At 41.5% G+C, this 24,370-nt stretch overlaps 1 protein-coding gene and 1 pseudogene across 1 annotated transcript in view; one reads left to right on the forward strand and one right to left on the reverse strand.

Moving 5' to 3' along the window:
* The window catches only part of NFKBIE (NFKB inhibitor epsilon), a 29,725-nt gene extending 13,528 nt beyond the window's left edge, over window positions 1–16,197 (forward strand). Inside the window, exons 2-6 of the mRNA XM_089529623.1 lie at window positions 8,972–9,074; window positions 10,772–11,003; window positions 11,145–11,233; window positions 12,791–13,039; window positions 14,419–16,197. Coding sequence (XP_089385749.1) covers window positions 8,972–9,074; window positions 10,772–11,003; window positions 11,145–11,233; window positions 12,791–13,039; window positions 14,419–14,484 — 739 coding nt within the window. The 3' untranslated portion in view covers window positions 14,485–16,197. The remainder of the gene's footprint in view (window positions 1–8,971; window positions 9,075–10,771; window positions 11,004–11,144; window positions 11,234–12,790; window positions 13,040–14,418) is intronic.
* Window positions 16,198–18,852: 2,655 nt separating this feature from the next.
* Window positions 18,853–20,185, reverse strand: LOC149310737 (peroxisomal acyl-coenzyme A oxidase 2 pseudogene; annotated as a pseudogene).
* Between the last annotated feature and the right edge of the window lie 4,185 nt (window positions 20,186–24,370).

The following is a 24,370-nucleotide window of genomic DNA, read 5'->3' on the forward strand; positions in this document are numbered from 1 at the left end:
GGAGATCCTGACATATCTTTTCCAGTTCCTATTCCCTGTGTTGATCTCCTTTGGCTTACAGCTGTCTTCCTATACTGAATGGAGGGCTGTCATAGCAAAGAAAGTTTTTGCCTTTCCCGGTAGGTAGTAGATCTGTCGACAAGCTGCTCTCTGGATGATATTCTCATTAAAGTCATCTGTATCACTAAATCTCTCTGAATTGAGTAGCAAGATTTGCATTAGGGACAGGTTAGAAACAGAGCATGGAAAAGTTTCTTTTGGTGGCTACAACTCTCAGGATCTCCCAGCCAGCCTGACTGGCTGAGGGATTCTGGAAACTGTAGTCCAGAAAAGTAACTTCTCTTGAACTCTGTTTAGGAAACATTGGTAGGGACCTATATGAGTGCTTGGGTCTTGGCCTGATTTGGTCTTGGTCTCCGATCTTACATATTCAGTGCATAGTATTCCTTGCCAGAGTTTCAGAATATTACAGGAGATGATAGGTCAATACTTGGTTTACATTTATTTATTTATTTATTTATTTATTTATTTATTTATTTCATTTTTATGCCAGAAAGGGACCCAAGACAGCTCACAAATAAAACCATTTTAAAGTTTCACAATAAAAATTTTAAAGAACAATTAAAACCAGCTAACTAAAAACAGTATAACATTCCATAAACATACAAAAGTTAAAAACATAAATAAAGCACACACCCTGTATAAAAGCCTCCCTGATGTGATTATATATTAAAAACCTGCTTGAATGAAACGTCTTTGCCTATCAGTGAAAGGAAAGCAGGAAGGAGGCCAGCCTATCGTCCTGTGGATCTTAGGACCCCTTCAGGTTCATATGGGGATATATGGTCTTTCAGATAGTTTGGACCTAAGCCATATAGGGTTTTATCAATCGTGACTAGCACTTTGAATTGTGCTTGAAAATTAACCAGTAGATAGTGAAGCTGTTTCAACAAGGGAATTATATGCTCCCTATACCTGGCCCCAGTCATCATTCTGGCTGCCACATTTTGAACCTGCTGAAGTTTCTGAACTGTTTCCAAAGGCAGCCCATATAGAGTGCGTTACAGTAGACCAAATGGGATGTAATCAAGGCATATGTTACTGTATCCAGATGGAGTTTGCAGGGATTTATTTAGATGGAGATGATGTCCAAGCAGTGTGTGCATGATAATTACAGTCATCCCTCTACACTTGCGGTTTTGACTTTTGCGGATTTGATTATTCATGGATTTGGATAATTTGTTCTCTCTAGGAATTTCTAGGTCCTCCAGCACAATTCTGTGGTCAAACTCTGTCAGAAGCAGTGTCGCGAACAAGCCTCAAAGATATTCCCTGGAATTTTTTCCCAAAATCCCTGGAATTCCCCAATATTTACCGGAATATTCAGTCAAAATCACTGGAAAGAAATTAATTAAATTCCCCGGATTCCAGGGATTTCCCTAGAAATTGGCAATGCTGGTCAGAAGTCATGTTAGAGGACCTAGAAATTCCTAGAGGGAACAATTCTCTAGGTATTTGTAGGTCCTCCTGTGCAATTCCAAGGTCAGCTACAAGCAGATGTTGACCACAGAGTTGTACTGATAGACCAAGATTCCTAGAGAGGTGCTCTCTCAGGTAGAAAAAAATAGTGTTTTTTTTTTTAATTTAATTAAATTTGGGGGACTTGTGGCCCTAACCCCAGCAAATGTGATGGGCCCACTGTATATAACTTTCATGCTTTTGGTCCATGCAGCACTGGGCTGTGTAATGAACTCCAGGAGAAAGGGAACTATATAATATATATATATATATATATATATATATATATATATATAAACAGTTCTTGCATAGTTTTAAAAGGGGAGGTGAGAGTGAATCAGTTTTTTTTCTAATTGCACCAGTTCAGAGACCAGGACCAAACCAGGCCTTCAAACCTTAAGAGCAGAGGAATTAACACTTTAAGCATGTCCTAGAAATAGGCTTTTTCCCTAACAGGTGTATACTCAGTACTTTTGTGAAGTGAAAAAGGAACAATGTAAAATCCAGGCCAAGACCAAGTAAACAGCTGCTGACGTTTCGCTACCCACCCCTTCTTGTCTCATGATATTGTGAGACTTCCCATTTTAGACACCAAAATATTCCTGTTCCTTCTCTGTGTAAGTGCATGGGAGAGACATTTCTCCCATGAATCATGTTCGGAGCTGTGTGTGCAGTTCTATGCTGGATAAATAAATAAAAATTCTGCAGCAAGATAGCCAAGTTATGTGACCTCTAAATAGTGCAAGTAAAACTTTCATGCATTTGTTCCCCATGTATGATTCTGTTTCTTTAAGCCAGAAGAAGAAAGCATTAGGAATTATGAAGGGCAATGGAGTCATCTTCCTGAAGTGTCCTTCCCACTTCTCTTCCTCATCTCCTCCCCAATTAAAAAAAATAGTTTTGCTATTCTACCATGTTTTTTGGATCTTACTTCTTCAGCCAATAAAAATTAGAAACATAATTATTTACTCTTAATGGAAGTTTAGATTCTCAACGCATTCTCCACTCAGGGCCAGATTTTGTATTTGTGTGGGGGAACGCACTCAGCCCTTGCTCATGCCTGGAGGGTGCTAGCTTGCGAAAGTCTGTGTTATACTTACATTCATGGATAGGTATACCTCAAAGGAAATTATCAGCTCATCATATGGCTTGGTTTCAGACACACACCCTCATAAAGAAACAGGAACCATATAGGACAGGTGCAATGGTGTGGTTCCTCTTTTCATCCACTGAGTGACTTGAGACTGGATCCTGTGGAAGCAGCTACCATTCTAAACAAGTACAATAACTGTTGACTCTAATTAATGAAGTGTAGGAGGACATCTATCTGTTTTAATGCTCAAACTGTCAGATTGCATCCTCTCTAAATATTCCTGAGGCTTGTGATAGTCCAGCCTTCCTTTTTGAGAATGGCTGTCCTTGCTAGTTGTGGGGAATTCTAGTGGCTTCATAGGATCCCCAGAAAATCTTTTCCTTTCTGCCTCACTCAATTGACCTTAGCTCTAGGAGACAAAAACAACAGTAGTTAAAGTTCAGATTGCCTTGGAAAGTCCCTGCTCCTGAGAACACTTAATCAGCTGCAGATTTGCCAGGGAGCAAGGACTGATACACCTCTAACCAAGCTGAGAGATGAGAGATTATAGAGATAAACTTGAAGAAATGTGTGTAAACAAGAGAAAGTGAAACAGTAGGAATTTGGCACTAGACAGGACATGGATAAGAGCATTGAAGGTACCCTGCTGGGTCTGACCAAAGGTTTCTGTTTAGTACAGCGTTCTGCTTCCATAGTGGTCTTGATGGGAAGGTCAGAAGCAGCACATCACTGCAGTAATACCTTTTCACCTTTGTTCCCCAGGGGCACGCTGTTTCTGATAGATGTCATTTCTAGTAGCAACAGTTAGCCTCCTTTTCTAGTTTTTTTTTTTCCGAATCCCCTTTTAAAGCTGATCAGAGGTTGACAGCCATTGCTACATCTTGTGATAGTTTTAGATATGGAATCAGCTATCAATTGAATGGGGGTCTTTCCTTTGTTTCCTCTTCAGGAATACCTGACCACAGGTAATAACTTGGTATGATGTTTTGAGCTTTTTATTTGATTGAGAATATACAGCAATTGCCTAAGAAGGTGCTGATTCTACTAGGCTTCTTACAAACAGAATATGCTGCTATGTTATTGGAACATCTTGGCGTGTATGTGTGTGTGTGTGTGTGTGTGTGTGTGTGTATATATATATATATATATATATATGGGGTGGGATAACACAAAGAATGTTTTCTGTAAAAGATAATAATTTAAACTACCATCATATCTTAAATGAGCTGTTGAATTTTGTGGATTAATTAATTCTAGAAGTGCCATTTTGTATTCTCTCTCTCTCTCTCTCTCTCTCTCTCTCTCTCTCTTACGGTTGTTCCTGTACAAAAGCAGTGGTCATATGGTATTCCAGATAAGTGAACTGCAAGTCCTGTGGTTTTATACCATTGATGTTGTGCTTGCCAGGGCTACTGGGAGTTGCAAGCAATATCTGGAAGACCACAGTTTTCCACCCGTATTTTATAATATTGTAGTAATCAAGAGGTTCATATTATGAGTGTGAACCAGAAAGGCGACATAATACTCTCCTACTATCCTGATGTGGTAAGTGCAGTCCTAATTAATCCTCTGTCCTCCCACTTTCTCAACTTCTTTTAAAATTTCCCACTTTCTCTTCCTCCTACTTTCTCCCTTTCATTTGCCTCAAACTGAGTTCAAAGTGCAAAAGTAGTTTGCACAGAATTAACTCAGCAGGGGAAAGAGAAGAGGAAGGGGTGGAATCTTGCCCTTGTCAGTAGCCTCAGGCCAAGCAAACTTACTGCTCTCTCTTCTAGCTTGTGTGTTCCTCCTCTTTAATAATTTTAACTCTTGTATGGAAGTCTCAGTTGTGTTTCTTCAAATGTTTTTCTTCTTGCAGTTTGTTTCAGCCAGGTTTGTAAACATAGGTGTACCTTGTTTAATGAAGTAGACGTGTCCCTCAGCATTACTTCTTTAGCAGAAAATTTGGGTCCAGAGGCAGAAACAACATGGAAAGAATAGAGGTAGGTTCCTTCACCAGAAAAAGATGAACAAATATGCTTCAGCAAACTATTGTGAAATAATATAACCAGGGCCAGGTAAGCCTTGCATAAGAAACACACCTGTTTTGAATCTCTGAGTGTCCACTTGAAGGTTTCTTCCAAAATGCCACCAGTGATTGGCCTTCTTTTACCAGCCTCCACTCTTCATTGTTTTCAACATGTTTTGGGTAGCTGGTGAGAAGGTTAATCTGTTCTCCCTTTTCGCTATATTGTCATGTTCATGAATGCCCAGTGAGGGATTTTGAAGGGAGCTGCTGTTCATGTTGCCTATTATAGGTGTGTGCATGCATGCTCACAGACACACAGAGAGCTACAGTAAAATTAGTTAGAGAATACTGCTTTTTCTCAGTTCAGGTTTTGTTTATGGGTATGCTTCTTGCAACCTGACACTGGAAATCAGTGTTCCTCCAGCCTTTCTTCGCCATCTTCCCAATACTGATGCTGCTAAAAAAAACCTTTCTGCCAGATAGAGGATGAGGAAAGGGAGCCTTAGAAATCCTTTGGAAAAAAGGAGTCACTGTCAGAGGTTTTGTTAGCTGCGGTATGCAGCGGCTGCAGTTACATGCTCCTTTGCCTGGTCGGGCAAGTTTCTGTATACCATAGAGGGCTCTTTTTCTCTCAGTCAAGTGGCAACATATATTTATATGGGGCAGGAAGGCTATTAATGGGTTCTGTGATCTGGTAATGTAAAAGCACAAAACTGATATAGCGATGTAGGCGCTTTACCTTCCTGAGGAAGTCAAAACACAAGTGAAACTTATCAGTGAGTTGTCCTTAAAATCAGGTGCTTTCCACCAAGAGTAGGAAGTTTGGGGCCTGCACATGCTTTGTTGGGAGCGTACCTGAATTTAACACAAGAAATACCTTACAGAGAAGAGAATGATCCATGGAAACTTGGTACTGACATATGCTCCTCCTTTTCGACACAATTTCCTGTTTTTGCTGTGTTCGTTGATTTCTTGTTTTCCATATCTCACCTGCTGTTTTGCCAATAGAAATAGACTGGCACAACTTTTAAAAAAAACTTTACTTATGAAGGGAAAAAAGAGCTGTTGGGGTGATTTGCAATCTAGATCAGTCCTTCTGTTTCCTCAGAAGTATAATTGCTATCTGCTTTTTGTTTATTTGTTTGTTTTCTGGCCATGCTGCTATGCCATTAACATCAGCAGAAACATGGAAATGTAGAAGGCGAAAGTTTGGGAGCTAGTAAAAAGGTAGCTGGTGAGTTTTGTTTTGTTTTATTGGAGCAGCCTTACAAAATCAAGGTCACACAAGGCACAGGAGCAACTCAGGCTGCATCCACACTGCACTAATAATCCATTTGACACTGCTTTAACTGTCATGGCTCAATGCTATGGAATTCTGGGAATGGTAGTTTATTGTGGCACCAGAGCATTGTGAAACCAGATTATTTCAGACGCTTCCTTCCCACTGACAGTGGTAACTGAGCATAGTCTCCTTTGGCATAGTCTCCTTCCACGCTGTTCAGCAGGGAAATTCCCCAGGCGCATGTGACTTTGGGCTTCCCCTTGGGCCTTGCCTTCTGCCTAAACCGCAGCTGCTTCTCTGAGTGCTTTGAAGAGCCCAGCAGCCATGATGACTTCAGCTGTATGTTGCCACATCATAATCTCATGTTTGAAAAATTCAGGGACCACTCACTGCTTTAGCACACAGGACTGTTCCTGGGCATTTTAGTGTCTTGGAAAGTGTTTAGTGGTCTGAGTTTCTTTCCACTTTTTCCATTCTCTGAGTGCTGTGAATGGGGCGCAAAGCATTCAAGTGATCCCAAGTGCAACCATGATGACGTCGCTGCACATTTTGTTCTTGCTGTTATCCACCCTCGAGTCAATCTCAACTCATGGTGACCCTGTAGATGAGACATCTCCAAGACCCCCTATCCTCCACTGCTCTGCTCATCTGCACATTGCCATATTGTAATCTCATGTTTAAAAAATTCAGGGACTACGCACTGCTTTAGCACACAACCCGAGGCAGGGCTGTTCCTGGGCATTTTGTTGGCTTGGAAAGTGTTTAGTGGTCTGAATTTCTTTCCCCCTTTTAAATTCTATGGCTGCTCCTTGAATTTCCAGTACCACTCCCCCCCCCCCCCCAACATTACCTTTGTGGAAATCCCTTTCATTAGACTCATTGGATGTAGCAGTCCTTTGAGGAGTACAGTAAAAACAGTTCTGTGCTTTTAAAGAGCCATTTTCAAATGCATGATAATTTTGAATAGATTGGTTAGATTGCTGAAATGTTGTTGTTGTTGTTGTGCTTTAAAGTTGTTTCCAATTTATGGCAACCCTGTCATGGGGTTTTCTTGGCAAGATTTGTTCAGAGAAGGTTTGCCACTGCCTTCCCCTGAGGATGAGAGGGCATGACTTGCCCAAAGTCACCCAGTGGGTTTTGTGGCCATGCTAGGAAACAAACCCTGTTCTCCAGAGTAATAGTCTCACTGCCACACTGACTCCCATATTGTAAGCAAAATCGTTATGATTGAATTACGCTTTTTTTGGTATAGCGCTAGTAAATAACATTGCACAGCTTGTTTTTGTTTTGATTGCTTTGCTGGGGATGGTAGAATTAATCCCTATTTTATTTGAAAATTGTGGTATTAAAAAAAACCCTCCTCTTCTCACTTCATTTTGGCACTTTAGTGCATGTTTTATTATGCAAGATAGCAATGAATACTAGGAACTTACCTTTCTGTTCTTGATTTATATAGAACATGACCTGTTTCATTATATTTTCACAACCAGAGGGAAGACAAACCTTGACTAAGTAGTGATCTATAAATGTTTCTGTTGTGGCAATATTTAGTTCCATCAGCTCGTGGCTAGATAAGAGTAAAAAAGGTATAAAGGATTTCATATCTTAAGTATAGTATTCTTAATTAATGTGTTCCTTCATTTTGTCCACTACCCTAACCACCAAAAAGAGGTCTTGTTTGCCAAATAAGAGGTCTTGTTTGTGCATTGTTTTCCCTCCGTGTGTACATTTGTGAACCTATTTTCTAACCCCATGATGATGAAGGTGCTTGTTTCTGCTTTTTTAAATAGCAAGGAATTACTTGATAATTGAAATAGAGGCAAAAACCTTCTCAGGCCAAACCAGTTCTGAAGAGAATTAATGACTTACTTTGGTAGGAAGACTTGGTTGGCAGAATTACAGACAAGAAATTCAGATTCTCTTTAAGAGTTTCCATTAACTAAAATTGTTCTGGCTGGATATAAGTTGGTGAGGAAGCATGAGTACAACCGGTTTGGGGCATTGTCTTTTGGGGCTTGCTGTTTGATTTTCCTTAATGGAGGAATCTGAAAAACTTGATTTTGACAGAGAGAGATTTTCTTAAAGTCCTCTGAGAAAGCTGTGATTTTCAGTTAGTTCTTGCCCATTTCTTGCCATGCCGGCCACTCACTGTTGTTACTCCCACAGCCAGTGGCACAGTCAGCACAGATTAGCCCCTTAACACAAAATCACAATTGCCACTTTTTGAGATGTTAACTCTGTTGTTGTAGTATGCCTCCCAGTCATTTCCAATTTATGGCAGCCCTAAGGCAACCCTATCACAGGGTTTTCTTGGCAAGATACATTCAGAGGGGTTTGCCTTAGCTTCTGAGGCTGAGAGAGTATGACTCACCCAAGGTCATCCAGCAGATTTCCATGGCTGAGTGGAGATTTGAACCTTGGTGAAGAATTGAAGTCCAGTGCTCTAACACAGAAACATAATTTTCACTTTTTGAGAAGTTTAGTAGTGTGCTGGAAAGTTCATGGGTGGCAATTCATAACCACAGATACCATATACTTAAGGGGTTGTCAGAGCTGGCTCTGCGTTCCCAAAATATGGGTGTGGCTGAATCTTGTTTGATGTTCAGTTGTTCCATACTAAGTAAATAAAAGGCTTTAGTCTCTTGCAAGTTCTGATTGGACTGGAATAAGGCAGACAGTTGGCAAGACTTCCTGGGCCATCCCATTACCAGCTCATCCAGTAGACACTCATCTACCCCTCAGATATTCGTGTTCACCTGGATGTTCATGACTGACAGATACGAAACTCCTTTGCTGCAGATAGAGTACATTGGCCTGTGAAAAAATGGAAGCATGTGAAACTCTTAAAGAGGAGGTGTGCCTAATATAATATCTGTGCTAGTCTGCATTAGTATTCCAGTAAGATGATGTGTTAGTTTGCTGTTCCAAGATATAAGTGCAAATAGGCAATCCGTAGAGGATTTGTTCTTAAGGAACATTTTGCTCTCTTCAGAACAGTATATTCTTCACAGTTGTAGGATGATGTGATGGAAGCATTGTCTCTCAAACCAACCTCTTTTCTTTCCTTCAGATTGCTGCATTTAGCGATCATCCACTGTGTACCCTCTATAGCACTCTGCTGCATTGCTGAATTGCCTGTTGAGGCTTTGGAGATCCAGAATGACTTATTCCAGGTGTGTTGTCTTGCCTTGTTTTTATTCTAGGCCCATTGAGTAGGCACATAAAGATTCCTTAGGCCCCATACAGACAGGCCAAAATAAAGCTGCTTCAGGTCACTTTGGAGGTATGCTGTTTAAATGTTGCATGCACCCTAAGAGTCCTGAAGCCACACCAATGCCACGATCTAGTCCTAAGGACTGAAGCACAGCTTTGGCGCAGCTTCCGGACTCTTAGGATGCATGCAACATTTAAACAGCATACCTCCAAAGTGACCCGAAGCAGCTTTATTTTGGCCTGTCTGTATGGGGCCTAGATACCTTTCTGTGGCTTTCTCACAAATCCCAGAATTCCATAGCATTGAGCCATGGCAGATAAAGTGGTGTCAAACTGCATTGTTTCATTAGTGCAAATTAAACTTTATTGTCAGTGCCCCCAGTCTATCTCTAGTCATATACAACAATTTGTGACCTGAATTCTGGATGCACAGTCCCCACTGAGGTCAAGGGGTATACCTAAATAGTTCAATGATGTGCAGATCAGTATTGGAATAGAAACCTAGGTGTTCATCTGCATCAGTAGAGCACCTAGACATCTGTTTCCACATGTGGGTCTCATTTGCTGAAGCATAATGTTTGACAGTCAATAAAAGCTTGTAAGCTTTTAAATAGAGAGCTAGTACACACACCCAATTTTTTATCCAGGGCTTTGTATTTGTGAGATCAGGGTAATCTGAATTCTGCAATTTATGTTATTTCCTTCCAGCCATTAGGTAAAAATTATCCAGTATGGCATCTTTTGACATTCTTTACATAAGCCAGAATCTAACACTATCTCTAGTCTTGTTAATACAAAACTATCTAGTTCTTTTTTGCTTTCCACTAACAAAACTGTTGTAAGCCAAATACAGGATGGAGACAAATCTGAGTTTAGGGTGGAATTTTATATTTTCAAAATCGAGAATTGTTGTGGGATCTGGATTCTTTTTCTTATGGCTGAGACAGCTGTGCTGCTTTCCATATAAACATGTTGTTATTGAGCATTGCACTGGTTACATCCAGCTGACAGGGAAGTGGAATTTTATGTATGTAGCACATGCTTTGTATGTTTTTAATTTTACTGTGCTTTTAAAATGTAAGCTACTTTGAGTCCCAATTTGTGGGGAAAGCAAAACAACAACAACAACAATGATAATATTGTCGTTGAGTAGGATGTATGTGCAGTCAGCCCTCCGTTTTCATGGGGGATCTATTCCAGACACACACACACCGTGAAAATGAAGACTTGCAGATATTCAAGCCTCATAGGCTTGAATTGGGGGGGCACCATTCTGAATAAGGGGGGCCCTCCGTGAATATTCAGGAGCACTGATCTCAAGTCCACAAGAAAGGAGGGGCGACTGTAATGGCTTTCTGCCTATTCCACAATAGGGCCTGAGGCCCCAATGCAAAGCAAGCAGAGGCCCAGTGCAGAAGATTTACCAATACACATTGTGTTGTGCATTGCAAGGTGTCAGCTGTGCTTATTTAGCAGTGGCCCGCATGCATTTACTCAACAGTGATATGCAGGGATTGCAGAATGTAAGTGGAATGTAACTTTGCTGGCATTTATTTATACTGTGGCAATGTAGGATCTTGGTCAGTCAATTTACCTGTCTGTTTTTCTCTCCCTCTGCTTCTTTCTCATCCTTTATCACTTTCTTTGCTATTTGCAGACTCCACTTCATTTGTCTGTGTACCTTGAGCAGTTCATAGTGGTGGAAGCTTTAGTCCTGAAAGGGGTGAATACAGCATTGCAGGACCGCAGTGGAAACACCCCCCTGCACTTGGCTTGTGAGCAACAGAGTGTGGAGTGTGCCCAGCTCTTGCTGATGCAGGAACCCATCTCTGACAAGAACAAGGAAGCAAAGAAGACTCCACAAGATCTTCAACTTCAAAACTGGCAAGGTAGGAGGGAAGGAGTAATGATTTATCAGGGTTGGTGTTTGTATTTGTCTGTCTGGTGAGTGTTAGAATCAGTAAACAAATACAGGGCTTGGAGTTAATACAAGGATATTCACTTCCTGGACACTCTGTCTTCTTCTTCAGGGCTGACTTGTCTACACATCAGCACCTTGAAAGGAAACCTGCAACTGATGACACTGCTGGTGAAGAATGGAGCTGACATTAATGTTCAGGTATGTCAGGGGCATTGATAGAGTTCTGTATCATATATATGCTCAGGCCACACTCGTCCTGTACTTTTTTGATGGGACCATACACTAGAAACATTGCAGAATTCCATATTTTGCAGAACTGCAGTGTATTTTAGTCTTGTGGGACATTAAGGAATAATATTGAAAATGTGTAGGCAGTCTCAACTCTGGTGAATTCTCAAATTATATAGAGAGGAGGTTGTGCAGTGATTAATGAGCGGGGACTTTGTATAATTTACAGTTGAGACAAAAGTGTGTAAAGCAGGTTGTATAACTTGTTATGCACTGTAGAATAAAACCTTTATTGGAATAAAATTATCTTTTTTGTAATTGATTGATTGATTTTACCACTAATGATCTAATATACAATCAAAATGATATGCATTCAAAATATACATACAGAGCATTAAAAAACACAGAAATCAAAAAGAGAAGAAGAAAGGACAAAAACATTTAACTAAAACACAGGAGGGATCTGACCCCACCAGTCTTAACTATAATCAAAATGAAAATAAAAAGATGTGGGGGAAATACATTAATCTACCATTACAGATCCAGCAAATTAATTTTACTAGATTTGCTAATAATCATACCACAGAGTATTGTTGTTGTGAGCCTTCAGGTCACATGTGACTTATGGCGACTGTAAGGTGACCCTATCATAGGATTTTCTTAGCAAGTTTCTTCAGAGACGGTTTGCCATTGCCATCCTCTGAGGCTGAGAGAGTGTTACTTGCCCAAAATACCTAATGGGTTTCCATGGCGAACTGGGGTTTGAACCCTGGTCTCCCAGTGTCCTAGTCCAGTGCTCAAACCACTACACCATACCGGCCCTCTTATCACATAGCATCACATGATTAGACTTCTTATTGCTCAAAAAGTCCATAAATGGTTTCAGTATTTCAAAAAGTCTTCAATTGACTTGTCCTTTAGAACCCATATTAATTTGGCCATTTCGGCTATCTCAGCAACCATAACAATCTGTTCTTCTGTCAGTGCCTCAGTTCATTTTTAGGTTTGCATAGACAATGATCTTGCTACTGTTATCATGTATTGAAGAATTAGTAATCCATATTTATTACCCAATTCTTTATCCACATACCCATCAGAAACATTTCTGGAAATATTACAAAACTGACCTTTAAAATTTTGGATAAAATGTTCTTTATTTTAAACAACCTTGAATAAGTCCTGCTAAACTAGAATACCAAAACTGTGCATCCTTACAATTCTATGAGGCAGCCATCAGATTTAAAAGCAGGATCTCCTATGTGTTTTCCATACAAGCTTTTTGTGTTTATGCAAGTTGTTCAAAGACTTTGTGTATCTAAAGGCTCAGAAAGAACACTCCTTTCAGATTATTTTTGGAATCTGTTCTTAAGCGTTGAACAATCTGAGAGAGGGTTTTAAGAGCACTGTGCTTTCATGCTGCCTGTTTTCGTTTCCAAATGTGTTGGTGGGGGAATTTCATCACTTGAGGAGTCTGCTACCCAGGCTTACTGAAATAGCTGATCTAATGCCTTGTTCTCTTGGTCCCAGGATGGCACAAGTGGGAAGACGCCCCTGCACTTGGCAGTGGAGAATCATGATGAGATGGCTGTGAAGCAGCTCCTGCGAATGGGAGCCCAGGTGGATGCTCAGATGTACAATGGTTGCACCCCACTGCACCTTGCTGTAGGCAGGAAGGATACAACAATTGCTACTATTCTCTGCCATTCAGGAGCTGACACTTTGCTGCGGAATATGGAGGATGAGACAGCCCAAGACTTGGCTGATGGCAATGATGATGTGAGAATCTCTCTCGGTTCCTTGGCTTTAAATGAAGGATGTAGGAGGGGGCTGAACAGTGTAGAAACAAGGCAGGGTGTAGCCATGTGAAGTAGTTCTCTTGGTAAAAGTTTCTCTATCAATAGAGCATGGAGTTTACTTTCCCTACTCCTCTTCCTACCTATGTTTTGCCACAAATTTCAGTACAGATGGATTTGATCTTTATCTTTAAAGCCATACAGAAGGGAGGAGCTGCTAAACTAGCTAATCTGCTTTTGTGGCACACCACCCTGTTGCACTCTTGCAGCATCTGTACTGGCAAGCAAGTGGAGAAGGTGGAGTAGCAAGGCTAAGTAGTTTTGTTGTAGTAACGCATCTGGCACTGACCTCCTTTCTTGCCTTGCAAGGTTGGACCTAAGCAACACCAGTGCTATATGTAGGTCAGGTTGAGGCAATATCTGTTTACTCTGATGGCTAGCATCTATGTGCTTTCATTCCCAATTCATAGCCAACTAGCTGAAAGGGGACTATATTGAAGAATTAAGACACACTGATTCTCCTTAGCCTGTAATTGAAAAATCCACAGATTAACAAACATGGAAGTGAAGTCTCTTCTCTCTCACTGTCTGAAACCTGATGCATTTGAGAGAGCGCTATGGCTCTTTATTTGTGTATTGCAGCAGATAGTTAGCATTGTACTCAAGAGAATGGGGTTCACATCACCATTCATCCATGAATCTGTATTACCTTGGGCAATCTATTAATTCTTAGCCTTATCTCACAAGACAACTGTGAAAATAATACAGGATAATCCAATATACTTTCCTCAGAACTCTTGAGGAAGGGCTGTAGCATTCCTAGGGGGATGCAGGGGGTGAGGACCACACCAAGTGACACCTCAGAAGAGGGGTGACATCCGGTTGAGCCCTCCTTTCACTGTGGGGGGAGAAAGGCCAAGCACATCTTCCCGGCTTTGCCATAGCAGTGGAGGCCTCATGAGGAAGCCTCCACCACAATGGCAAAGGAGAGAGTGAAGTGCACCTTTCCTGGCTTTGCCACAGCCAGAGAGACCTCCTCATGAGGAAGCCTCTGTGGCTGCATTGAAACAGAGGCCCAAGTGCACCCTTTTGGCCATCTCCGTCTCCCTGTTAGCCCACCGCCCACCAGGTGACACCAGGGATGGGGACACCACTGAAGAAGGGCAAAATCCAAATGTAATATGGTTGGGATTGTCCATAGTTAGGAACAGGATTGCTCCCTTGTTTGATGAACCAATAAACATCCATGTTCTTGAGTTGGAAGGAGTTGCTTCATTCCCCTATACCAGGGGTGAACAACTTCCAAAGCTTCTTTATTCAAATTCTAATCCTGTATGTCTTCTTTTGTTTTTGCCTCGGCAGATCCTGACACTTTTGCCTTTTGATGACCTGAAGATCTCAGGAAAACCTGTGGTGTGCTCCAGCTGAGCATCCCTAAACTTGGAATGTTGATAGATAATATTTTGGGAGGTTGACAGGAGCAGAACTGGCCTGCTAATAGAGTCCCCTTTGCTTCATAAAGCAACACTGTGAGCTTCTTCAGACAATTTTGAAACTGCACAGGATTGTGGGAACTAGTGAGGGGAACATTGCTCCTTTGCGTGCTGCATTTGATCCCTGGATGATGACATGGACTTGCCCCATTTTTGAGGGTCTAAAGACTGGGCCTATATTTGCTCTGCTTGCATTATCTTAATTAGGAGAGACAGAAGAGGATGACTGTGCTGTGAATAGAGGAAGTCTGAATCCTCATCTTTTTTTCTTTCTCCCTCCCTGTCCCATCTTAAATCAATGGTGGAACTATGCCAGGGGTTTCTGTGTCCAGTCTTCCACATTTTTGTTTTGAAGATGCTTTTTCTCCAACCACTTTCCTGACCTAGCTGCTACTGCTTAGGCCTTGGGTAGTCCTTTTAGAGAGTCACACTAAGGCTGTATTGCTAACCAGGTTTCTTGATGGCAATGTCCAAATTCAGAATGACTTCATCTCTGTTCTGTTGCCTCCTATGGAGGAAAACCCTCACAAATAAGAGTTACAGGCCCAGAAATTGCCCCTAGGTTCATCCCAGTGTCACTGACAGAACCTGAAGGCTGAACTCATAGGAATATGTATGATCTCATTATCTCTTAAATGAAAATAGCAAGTGTTCTTAAGGGCAGGGCCAAGTGGAGTCCTGTTTGAGCTCTGCTGAGGTTTGCTAGCTATTGCTGCACAGATAAGTGCTACGTATTAAAGTACTGACTTCAAAATACCACATGTACCTCAGGCAGACTTGTGCAGGTAACATGAAATTACATTTAACTGAACCTATAATTCAGCTTGTGATTTAAAGAAGAGGAGGGAAATGGCAGGGTCTGTCCCTCTTCATCAGGGCTTATAGAATTTCATCTTGTACACGGCTCTTCATCTTCTTCAACTTAAGTGTATGACAAGATGCAAGTATGGAATTTCCAACTTATATTGCCATAGATGGGAGAAACCTTTTATTGGTACTGCTTGCTACATCTCAACTCTTAACAGTTAGCAGTGCTTACTTTAGGACTGAATCTGTTGGCCTCAGTGAATAGATGATCAGGTTTTTGTATTTTGGGGAAGGACTTGGTTTTGATTGTTTTATTGTTCACTTAGTAATCCTAAACAGCCTGTTAAGTGATAGCTATAAAAACATGTTTCGGAAGTAATGTGGGGACGCAGGATTATGATGTTTCCATATGTGTAGTTATTGTGATATGGTGGTCATTGTGTTACTATCCAGAGGTAGTAAAACCTCTCTACAGTTGGGAAGAGGTGCACTTGGGTCATTGAATGGCAGGAATGAAAGTTGCTTACAGGTAAACTTTATTCTGAACCCGGGAAATTCCCAGCTCCTTCCCTCCTTCTATTTACTGCCTGGGAGCGGCTCTTTGTAAGTGATGCAATCCATCAGGATGTCCTAGGCAGAAGTTTCCTTCCTTCCTTCCCTGTTTTTAGGGGACAGACCTACAAGCAACAGCAGCTTTATGTAACATTTACCACCAAAGATCTAGTTGTTTTTATATCATGATCCACAAGTCATTTGCTTCCTATTCTCCCCTCCCAGTCATTTTTTTTAAATTTTATATTTTGTTTCTCAAAACCAAAATAAATTTCTTAAACTGGAAAAATCGTCTGCTCTTGCAACTGTCATGATGTTTTTTTACCTAAATACAGCTTCTTCGTAATGTTATTTTCTTCAGCCAATAACTTGTTCAGTGCCTCTGGGAGATACTCTTCATCTCAAATAGCAAGTTGGGTTTGAACCACAATGCATGGAGAATAACAGTGAGCTGTCAGGCAATTTAAAGGGATGTCTGCAAGAAGAGTATACATTTTTTAAAAATCAAACTTGAGTTTTGTGTGATGCATAGGCTTAAAATGTGCTGCCACCTTGTGGCTACTCTTAAATGCAGTTTCTTGTGATGTCTCTCACAGTACACAAGAACTGAATACAGTTGGCCCTCCAGATTTGCAGCTTTGACATTTCCAGGTTTGATTATTTGCAGTTTTGATTAATATGTTCTCTCTAGGAATCTCTAGGTCTTCCAGCACAACTAAGGAATGCCTTAGGGAGCTGGAGATGTTTAGCCTGGAGAAAAGAAGATTAAGAGGTGATATAATTTAGATACTTGAAGGGATGTCATATTGAGGAGGGAGCAAGCTTGTTTTCTGCTGCTCCAGAGAACAGGACCCGGAGCATGGATGCAAGCTACAGGAAAAGAGATTCCACCTCAACATTAGGAGGAACTCCCTGACAGTTAGGGCTGTTCAACAGTGGAACAAACTTCCTCGGAGTGTAGTGGAGTCTCCTTCCCTAGAGATCTTTAAACAGAGGTTGGATGGGAATGCTTTGAGTGAGAGTTCCTGCATGGCAGGGGGTTGGACTGGATGGCCCTTGTGGTCTCTTCCAACTCTACGATTCTATGATTCTATGAACAGTGCCAGAAGATGACCAAAGTTCTCTAGGCATTTGTAGGTTCTCTAGCATGAATCTATTATTAGCTTCTGGTAGATGTTGACCATAGAGTGCACTAGAGGACCTTGATTCCTAGAAAGGTGTTCTCTTAGGTAAAAAGAAAAGAGGATTTTTTTATTTACATTTTTTTGCGCATTCACAAGGGCCCGGTCCTGTGCCACTAATCCCAGCAAATGTTGAGAGACCATTGTATTGTGGTCCCCTTCTGGCACCTTGTGAAAAAGAGGCAAAATCAGTATATTTGAGCAAGTCCATGTTATTTTGTAAATTTTGTTTCCTTCTTTCAAGTCGACTCCAGTTTTTAGTGACCTTATTATAGGATTTTCTTGGTGAGATTTATTCAGAGATGGTTTGCCATTGCCTGCCTCTTAGAGAAAATATGACTTGTCTAAAGTCACCCTGTGAGTTTCCACAGCTGAGTGGGGATTTGAACCTTGAGCTCCCTGACTCCTAGTCCAGCACTCAAAGCACTACACCTTGGTAGTTATCAAATGAGACTGGAGAAGAAGAAGGTGGAATCAGGAGTAAATTTTTCTATGCAAAAACTTGAGGTTGGTTTGAATACTGATCTCAGATTCCTGGTCTAAATATTTACTTAGAGGTCCCCTGCTCCTTAATTCCAATCATATGTCTACTCATCCATGCTATTCCTTTGTGTCTGGGCTCTGGTTGCTGGACTTAAGGGTTCTAATTAAAACAAAGTAGACCTTTAGGCCTAAAGTCTACCCCTACTTCCTCACTGCATCTTATTATTATTATTATTATTATTATTATTATTATTAACCTTTATTTATGAAGCGCTGTAAATTTACACAGCGCTGTACATGCAATCTTTTTAGTTAGATGGTTCCCTGCCCTCGGGCTTACAATCTAAAAAGACATGACACAGAAGGAGAAGGGAGTGGTGGAGGGAAAGGGGATGAGGTCCAGCAGTTCCTCTCTACCTCCAAGGCCTGGACCAAGGCAGATGGACTGGAGGGAGGGCTTGGCTTCATAATGGATGGTTAATCATTTTCCAGGGAAAATACATACTCTCAAGTAGGATAATACATATACAGTACATAGCAATGCAGGAAATGGTTTGATAAACAGGCACCAAAAGAACATCAAATAGTAAGCAGCAATCATGCAATGCCTGGGAAGGCTTCTCTGAACAGGATGGTTTTCAACTCCGTTTTGAAGCTGGTTAAAGAAGTGATGGCTCTTGCTTGTGGGGGAAGAAGGTTTCAGGAGTGAGGGGCAGCGAGTGAAAAGGGGCGAATCCAAGATGGAGTAGAGGAAATCCTGGGCTGAGACAGCAGACCTTGACTACCAGAACAGAGGGCCCTAGTGGGAAGGTGAGGAGAAAGAAGGTCTGATAAGTAAGGAGGGGCCAGACCATGGAGGGCTTTAAATGTCGACAGCAGGAGCTTATACTGAATATGGAAAGGGAGGGGGAGCCAGTGAAGGGATGCCAAGACAGGAGAGATATGGTCAGGGCGCTGGGCAGTAGTGATAATGCGTGCAGCTGAATGCTGGACAGAGATTAAAGGACGGAGGTGAGAAAGAGGAAGCCCAGCCAGGAGGACGTTACAGTAATCAAGTCGTGAGATCACTAGGGCATGGACCAGGATCTTGGTAGTGCAGGTGGAGAGATATTGTCGGATTTTGGCAATATTGTACAAAAAGAATCTACAAGCCTTGGCTGTGGTCTGGATCTGAGGGATACACGACAGAGAAGAATCAAAGATAAAACCAAGACTGCGGGCTTGCTGGACTGGTTGAATAGAAATGTTGTCCACAGAGACAGAAAAGGAGTGTTGAAGGGTGGACTTAGGCGGAAAGACAAGAAGCTCCATCTTGGACATGTTGAGCTTCAAACGCTGATGGCGCATCCACTGCGAGACAGCTGTTGATTAGTTTGGAACTTCTTGGCCCACTCATAAAGGTGCTCATAGACATGGCCGTCATAGCTTCCGAGGGCAGAATTTAAATTTCCATCAGAGAAGTCAAATGCATCCACTAATGGCACAGCATCCCTAATGACAGGCAGGAGATCCAAGTAGGATTCAGTCACCATGGCAGTTTGCTTTGAGGAAAGATAGCCGTCCTGCATAAAATCTCCCATATTCAAGAACATCCTATGCAGTGCAAAAAGGTCACAGAGATGTTTGAGGATCCTGTGTATTGCAACCTCTTCTTCATACCTTTGCAGTGCTTTGACAAACTGTTCCACCACAATGTAGTGACTGTGAGCCATGGAAGCCCAGATGAGCTAGACAGAGCACCTGTTCCAGGCTTCATCTTCTGCAATTCCTAAGTGAACCAAACTCTGGAATTTGATTGCTGCACTTTGTAGCATTCTGAAGGCTCGCTGTTGATAAGCATCAGTGTAAACATCAGGATTTAGGAAATCATTCTTTTCCTGGGCTTGGCATTTCCCAAAGTGTTTGGAAGATAGGCAACTGTGGAAGGAACAGGCTGGCCTTTTTTGCAATCCCAAAGTATTTTATCAGAAATCTGGCTGTCTGCAAAAGGAGAACAGTGTTTTCACCTTCATAAGTACAAGATGAAACCGCTTTAGTGTACAGGGAAGGTAAACCGCTGAGAAGAGAGTATCCATGTCCTCCACAGGCCTTCCGGCACATCTCCACACCAGATATAGTATAGTCTGTAGCTATCGCTTTAAGGCCTGAAATAAGTGCATGAAGCTCTGGAACCAAGCCACACTTCCCTTCTTTAGTTTCTGTATAGCCTCCATCTAAAATCTCCTTCAGATAGTTGCTAACAAAGTGAAAGGCGTAGGCAGTTGCCAGCTGAGGCAGAAGCTTCTGCTGCTGAGTTTGATAGTCAAGAATCTTTGCTTCTGGATCACCAGGCTTCAACTCAGACTGTCAGCACACTGCAGAATATCGGATAGCAATGGTGCACGCCTTCATCAGGGTCGGGACATTTTCAAGCTGAATTACGTGCACACGGGTCAAAGTCATAGGCAAGTAGGTAATCTTCTCAGCACCTTGTTTCTTATACTGACCATCTGGCAAAACCTGAGAATATTTGGCCAACATGTTTTCTCTTGGAACCCGAACATTCTTCAGCATGAGAAAGCCATTGTCAACATTGTCACAGTTCATTTTAGGGCCAATAAACCCTACTGTTACTCCTTTTCTTTCTTTTATACTTCCCTTTAGAGCCTTCCTTCCTTCTTCTTTCTTTCTTTCTTTCTTTCTTTCTTTCTTCCTTTCTCTCCTTCCTCTTCCTTCCTTCCTCTTCCTTCCTTTTTTTAGTTCGACCCCCTCCCTTCCTATCATTCTTCCTTCCAGTCTTCCGTCCCTTCTTCTTCCTCCTCCTCCTCCCCCAGGAAGGAAGACTTTTTTCTGGCAAAAGCGAGGAGGAGGAGGAGATGCAAATGAGGAAGAAGACTGAAGTCTACAAAAGCTCACGCTGCCAACTTCTTTATTTCAGTTTGTTTCAAAGGTGCTACAAGATCTCTATACATACTTATTCACTGGTTACAAATTGACTGTGTTTCAATTCACTCAGGAACTTCTGTTACTCTTCAACTCTGTTTTAGTTCTTTCCACACACCTTCCGCTAAAGCTCATACAGTTGGAGTATAAATCTTATGAATCTCTAGCTTTATTCGTAAATTACAATGCTACCAAATAATGTGGATCTGAGCCTTCTCTTCACTGGCTTTCCACTGCTCAAAGAACTTATCAATTTGAACTGATTTCACAGGACTTCTGGAGTCCCTGCTCCCTATATGGGAATCTGAATCCCCCTCAAGGCTTAGTATCAGCTGCACTTGGCAATTCTAAGACACACTCCTGCCTCTGCAGGCTTGACACACTCATCTGCTCTTAATGGCTCCTCCTTTTTATAGTCACTCATCATGCAGGCCCCCACATTTTTGCCAGCCTGTCCCTCATTGGATACTCCAAACATTCTGATCTGCCAGTGTCTCTGGTGTGTGCCTCCAAGTCATTTTTGCCCTATGGAGACCCTAAGACAAACCTATAATGGGATTTTCTTGGCAAGTTTCTTCAGAGGGGGTTTGCCATTGCTATTCTCTGAGGCTGAGAAACTGTGCCTTGCCCAAGCTCACCCAAGTGGTTTTTATGCTCGTGGGGAATCAAATCCTGATCTCCAGAGTTGTATTCCAACACTCAAACCACTAGGGAGTTTATCACACTGGAAAAAAAGATGAAAGCATAGCGGGATGCTCCCATCAGTATTGCATGATTTCTCAAAGATTATCACACGACGTCATAAATATCCTGAAATTATCACATGAATAAAAAGGAATGACAGCACTGCTTTTTATTCCCATGAATAAAAAGCAGTGTTATAATTCCTTTTTATTCACGGGGTAATCATGGGATATTTCCAAAGTCGTGTGATGTCATGAGATAACCTTTGCCAAATCACATGATATTGATGGGAGCATCCCGTTATGCTCCCACCTTTATTCTCAGTGTGATAAACTCCTCGGACACTTAGGTTCTGATTTCTCCCAAGCACCAAACAGTCGAAATACTGCAGCTAGTAATGGCTGTTATGCAGATTAAAATTTCCACTTCTCTAAACTCTAGGTAAGAAACTTTTTAGGGAAAAGGGCAGCACAGGTATCCCCACAAAACAGCAATATACTTTAGATATAATACAAGATAAAACCTTCTTTTTCAGGCAAAATTATCCAAGACATGGAGGAGCCACCAATATAGATTGCTATTCAGCCACCATCTCTCTCCACTGTTGGGAAATCAGAAAATGCAGCTCATCTTTTCAGTAGTGGATTTATTGATCAAGATTTGGGGTGGAAGGCAATTAAGACCTTAATGCTGAAGGAACTGCTTCTATCAGCAAGACAAGAAGGGCAGATTCCCCTTTCCCCTGAAGTCCCCCTCCACGCTCTCCATCTGCTGCTCTGGAGGAGATTTAAAGGCTTGTGGCCTTTAAAATCTAAGTATACTACTGTCTTGCACTGAGCTTTTAAAGTCAGCATGGCAAAGATACCAGGAATTCTTGTAAAAGGGCAGCATTTTCTTTTCTTTTTTCTTTTTTTACAAAAAGGTAGACTTTGTTATCCACTGTGTCCAGGGGCAGAGCAGCCTGATCAGAACGTGGTTGTGATTCTTTTAATTCCTGAATTTTATGAAATTCAGCTTTTTCCTCTAGTGGGTTAAAGAGTCTTCATTCACACAGGTAGTCCATTATGAATCTTAAAATGAGCAGTTGGTTGGAACAGAAACTCCCACAAGTATAGTGAAAATTCCCCCATTACAGTTGAAAGGCACTGGTGCAAAACTAAATAGAGACTCTAGTTAATGGTGGTGTTTCATTAGAAATACCAATACCAGGGGTGGAATGCATGATCTCCACATACACTGAGGATTTCTTTTTTTCCCCCTCCCCCACAGAGATTCATGAATTGTGCTCACATAATGTCATCCCAGAGGCTTAGACTTGATCATGAGTCTTAAAGGCTACTTGTTCCATTCAGGCATAATGTCAGAAACGACCTACATACATGCCTACATGTATTTTGCAGAAAGGGGACACACACACACTCAGAATTAACAACAGAAAAGCTGCTGTTTTCCTTCCCAGTCTCCACTAGCAGGGGGAATGTGTCCTTTTACCCAAATGAGAGTAGCTGCTTTCTGCTGGGAAAGTACTAGTCAGCTGCTGCTGCAGCACCTAAAATCACATGGCCTCAGTTCAGGCTTTAGGCTCCATGCAATACCACTTGGCCCTGCACATTATGGTATTTTTATTTACTGATTTTTATTTCTTAACTGTCTCTCTCTATGGACTGAGGGTACCATGATGCTCCATGGTATCAAAACTGGGAGAGGCCAGTAAGCTTTTGTTTATAAACCAGACGTCCAATAATGAAGGATTCTCAGCCTATTGATCCAGTACAACAAAGGTGGACAAGTATGACGGTCCAGATATTTTGCAACCTCCATAATCCCTCAGCAAGTCCATAGCTGCTGGCTGGGCATTGTAGACCTAAAAGATCTGGAAATCCTTGCCTGTTGAGCCCTGCAGAGGTTTAATCCAGCAAAACAAGCCACTAAGTGCCATTAGTACTGTGAGTTTTAGTTAAACAAAGCCACTGATTTAGAGAAGCCTTTTTAAAATTATGTCATCAAAATAAAATACAAATATGGAAATATCAAATTATCAGCAAGTAGTATCCTGTTCCAGTATAGGCTATGGTCAATCTCAGTTCAAATCCAGAGTCAAAATATCAATTCAGACGTCTGAGTTGAGATTATTGGGTGTTTAACTAAATATTTCAGTGACTTTAACAGTTAAAATTATCAACCTTCTCAAAGTCAGACAAGCCTAAAACATGTGAAAACTTATCTCTGGCCTCAGTTACCATGGATCCTGTGGGTTGGAACCATTCACATTTTCCCAAGGAAATTTTAAAAATGGAGTAGCTCTTTAACTGGAAGACCCTATCAAACCCATGGCTAAAGGTTTTTCAGGATTTTTCCTTTATACTTTATTTAAAAAGTTACCCCACTGCCTTGCCTGCAATACGTTCATCAAGGAATAGCTTCAAGCCTCATGGTAGATGCACATAACCAGTGCTGATCAGCCAGTTAATGGGGAGTGTGGAAGAGAAGCCAGACATGAGAGCAGTCCAGAATAAAGAGCAAGATATGCCCTTCATCACTGGACAGGAAAATTAGAATTGCCATTCTGGATTCTATTTTCTCCACCAGTGGTTCCAGGAAATTTGCAAGCAGTTTATAAGTCGATTGCAGAAATAATGTCTCTGATCAGAGATGCTCAGTTTAATCATCTCTTGATTAAAAGCCATTCAAAGAACCTATTCTAAATGGGTACCCTAAGCTGTAGTGTTGCAAACTGTGGGCATGGCCCTACTTTTTCACACAATAGTGTGCCTTTCCCCATATAATCTGGATCATATGATATTGTAATTTTTAACATATAATTTTAATTTTGCTAGTTGTTTATGTCACAACTATTGCCATTACATTCAGTGATATATGAGAATTTTGATTTATGAGTAACACGAGTACAAAAAACATGATTAAGGATTCTGTATGGTGTCAAACCAGAAATATCTCTGGAAGCCAATACTGAGGCTGTTGTACCTGAGCAGAGCAGTGGAGCACAGGAAGTCTTGGAGATGTCTCATCTACAGGGTCGCCATGGGTCGAGATTGACTTGAGGGTGGATAAGAACAACAAATGATGTGGTCTGGGAGGAAGTCTATTGGGGAGGGGTGTGTGTGACACCATTAGTTCAACAGCTCTTACTGTCAGGAAGTTCTTCCATCCTAATGTTGAAGTTGAATTGCT

This window comes from Sceloporus occidentalis, unplaced genomic scaffold, assembly GCF_023333645.1.
Source record: "Sceloporus occidentalis isolate IW3139 unplaced genomic scaffold, rSceOcc1.0.p SCAF_6, whole genome shotgun sequence".
Taxonomy (NCBI): Eukaryota; Metazoa; Chordata; class Lepidosauria; order Squamata; family Phrynosomatidae; genus Sceloporus; species Sceloporus occidentalis.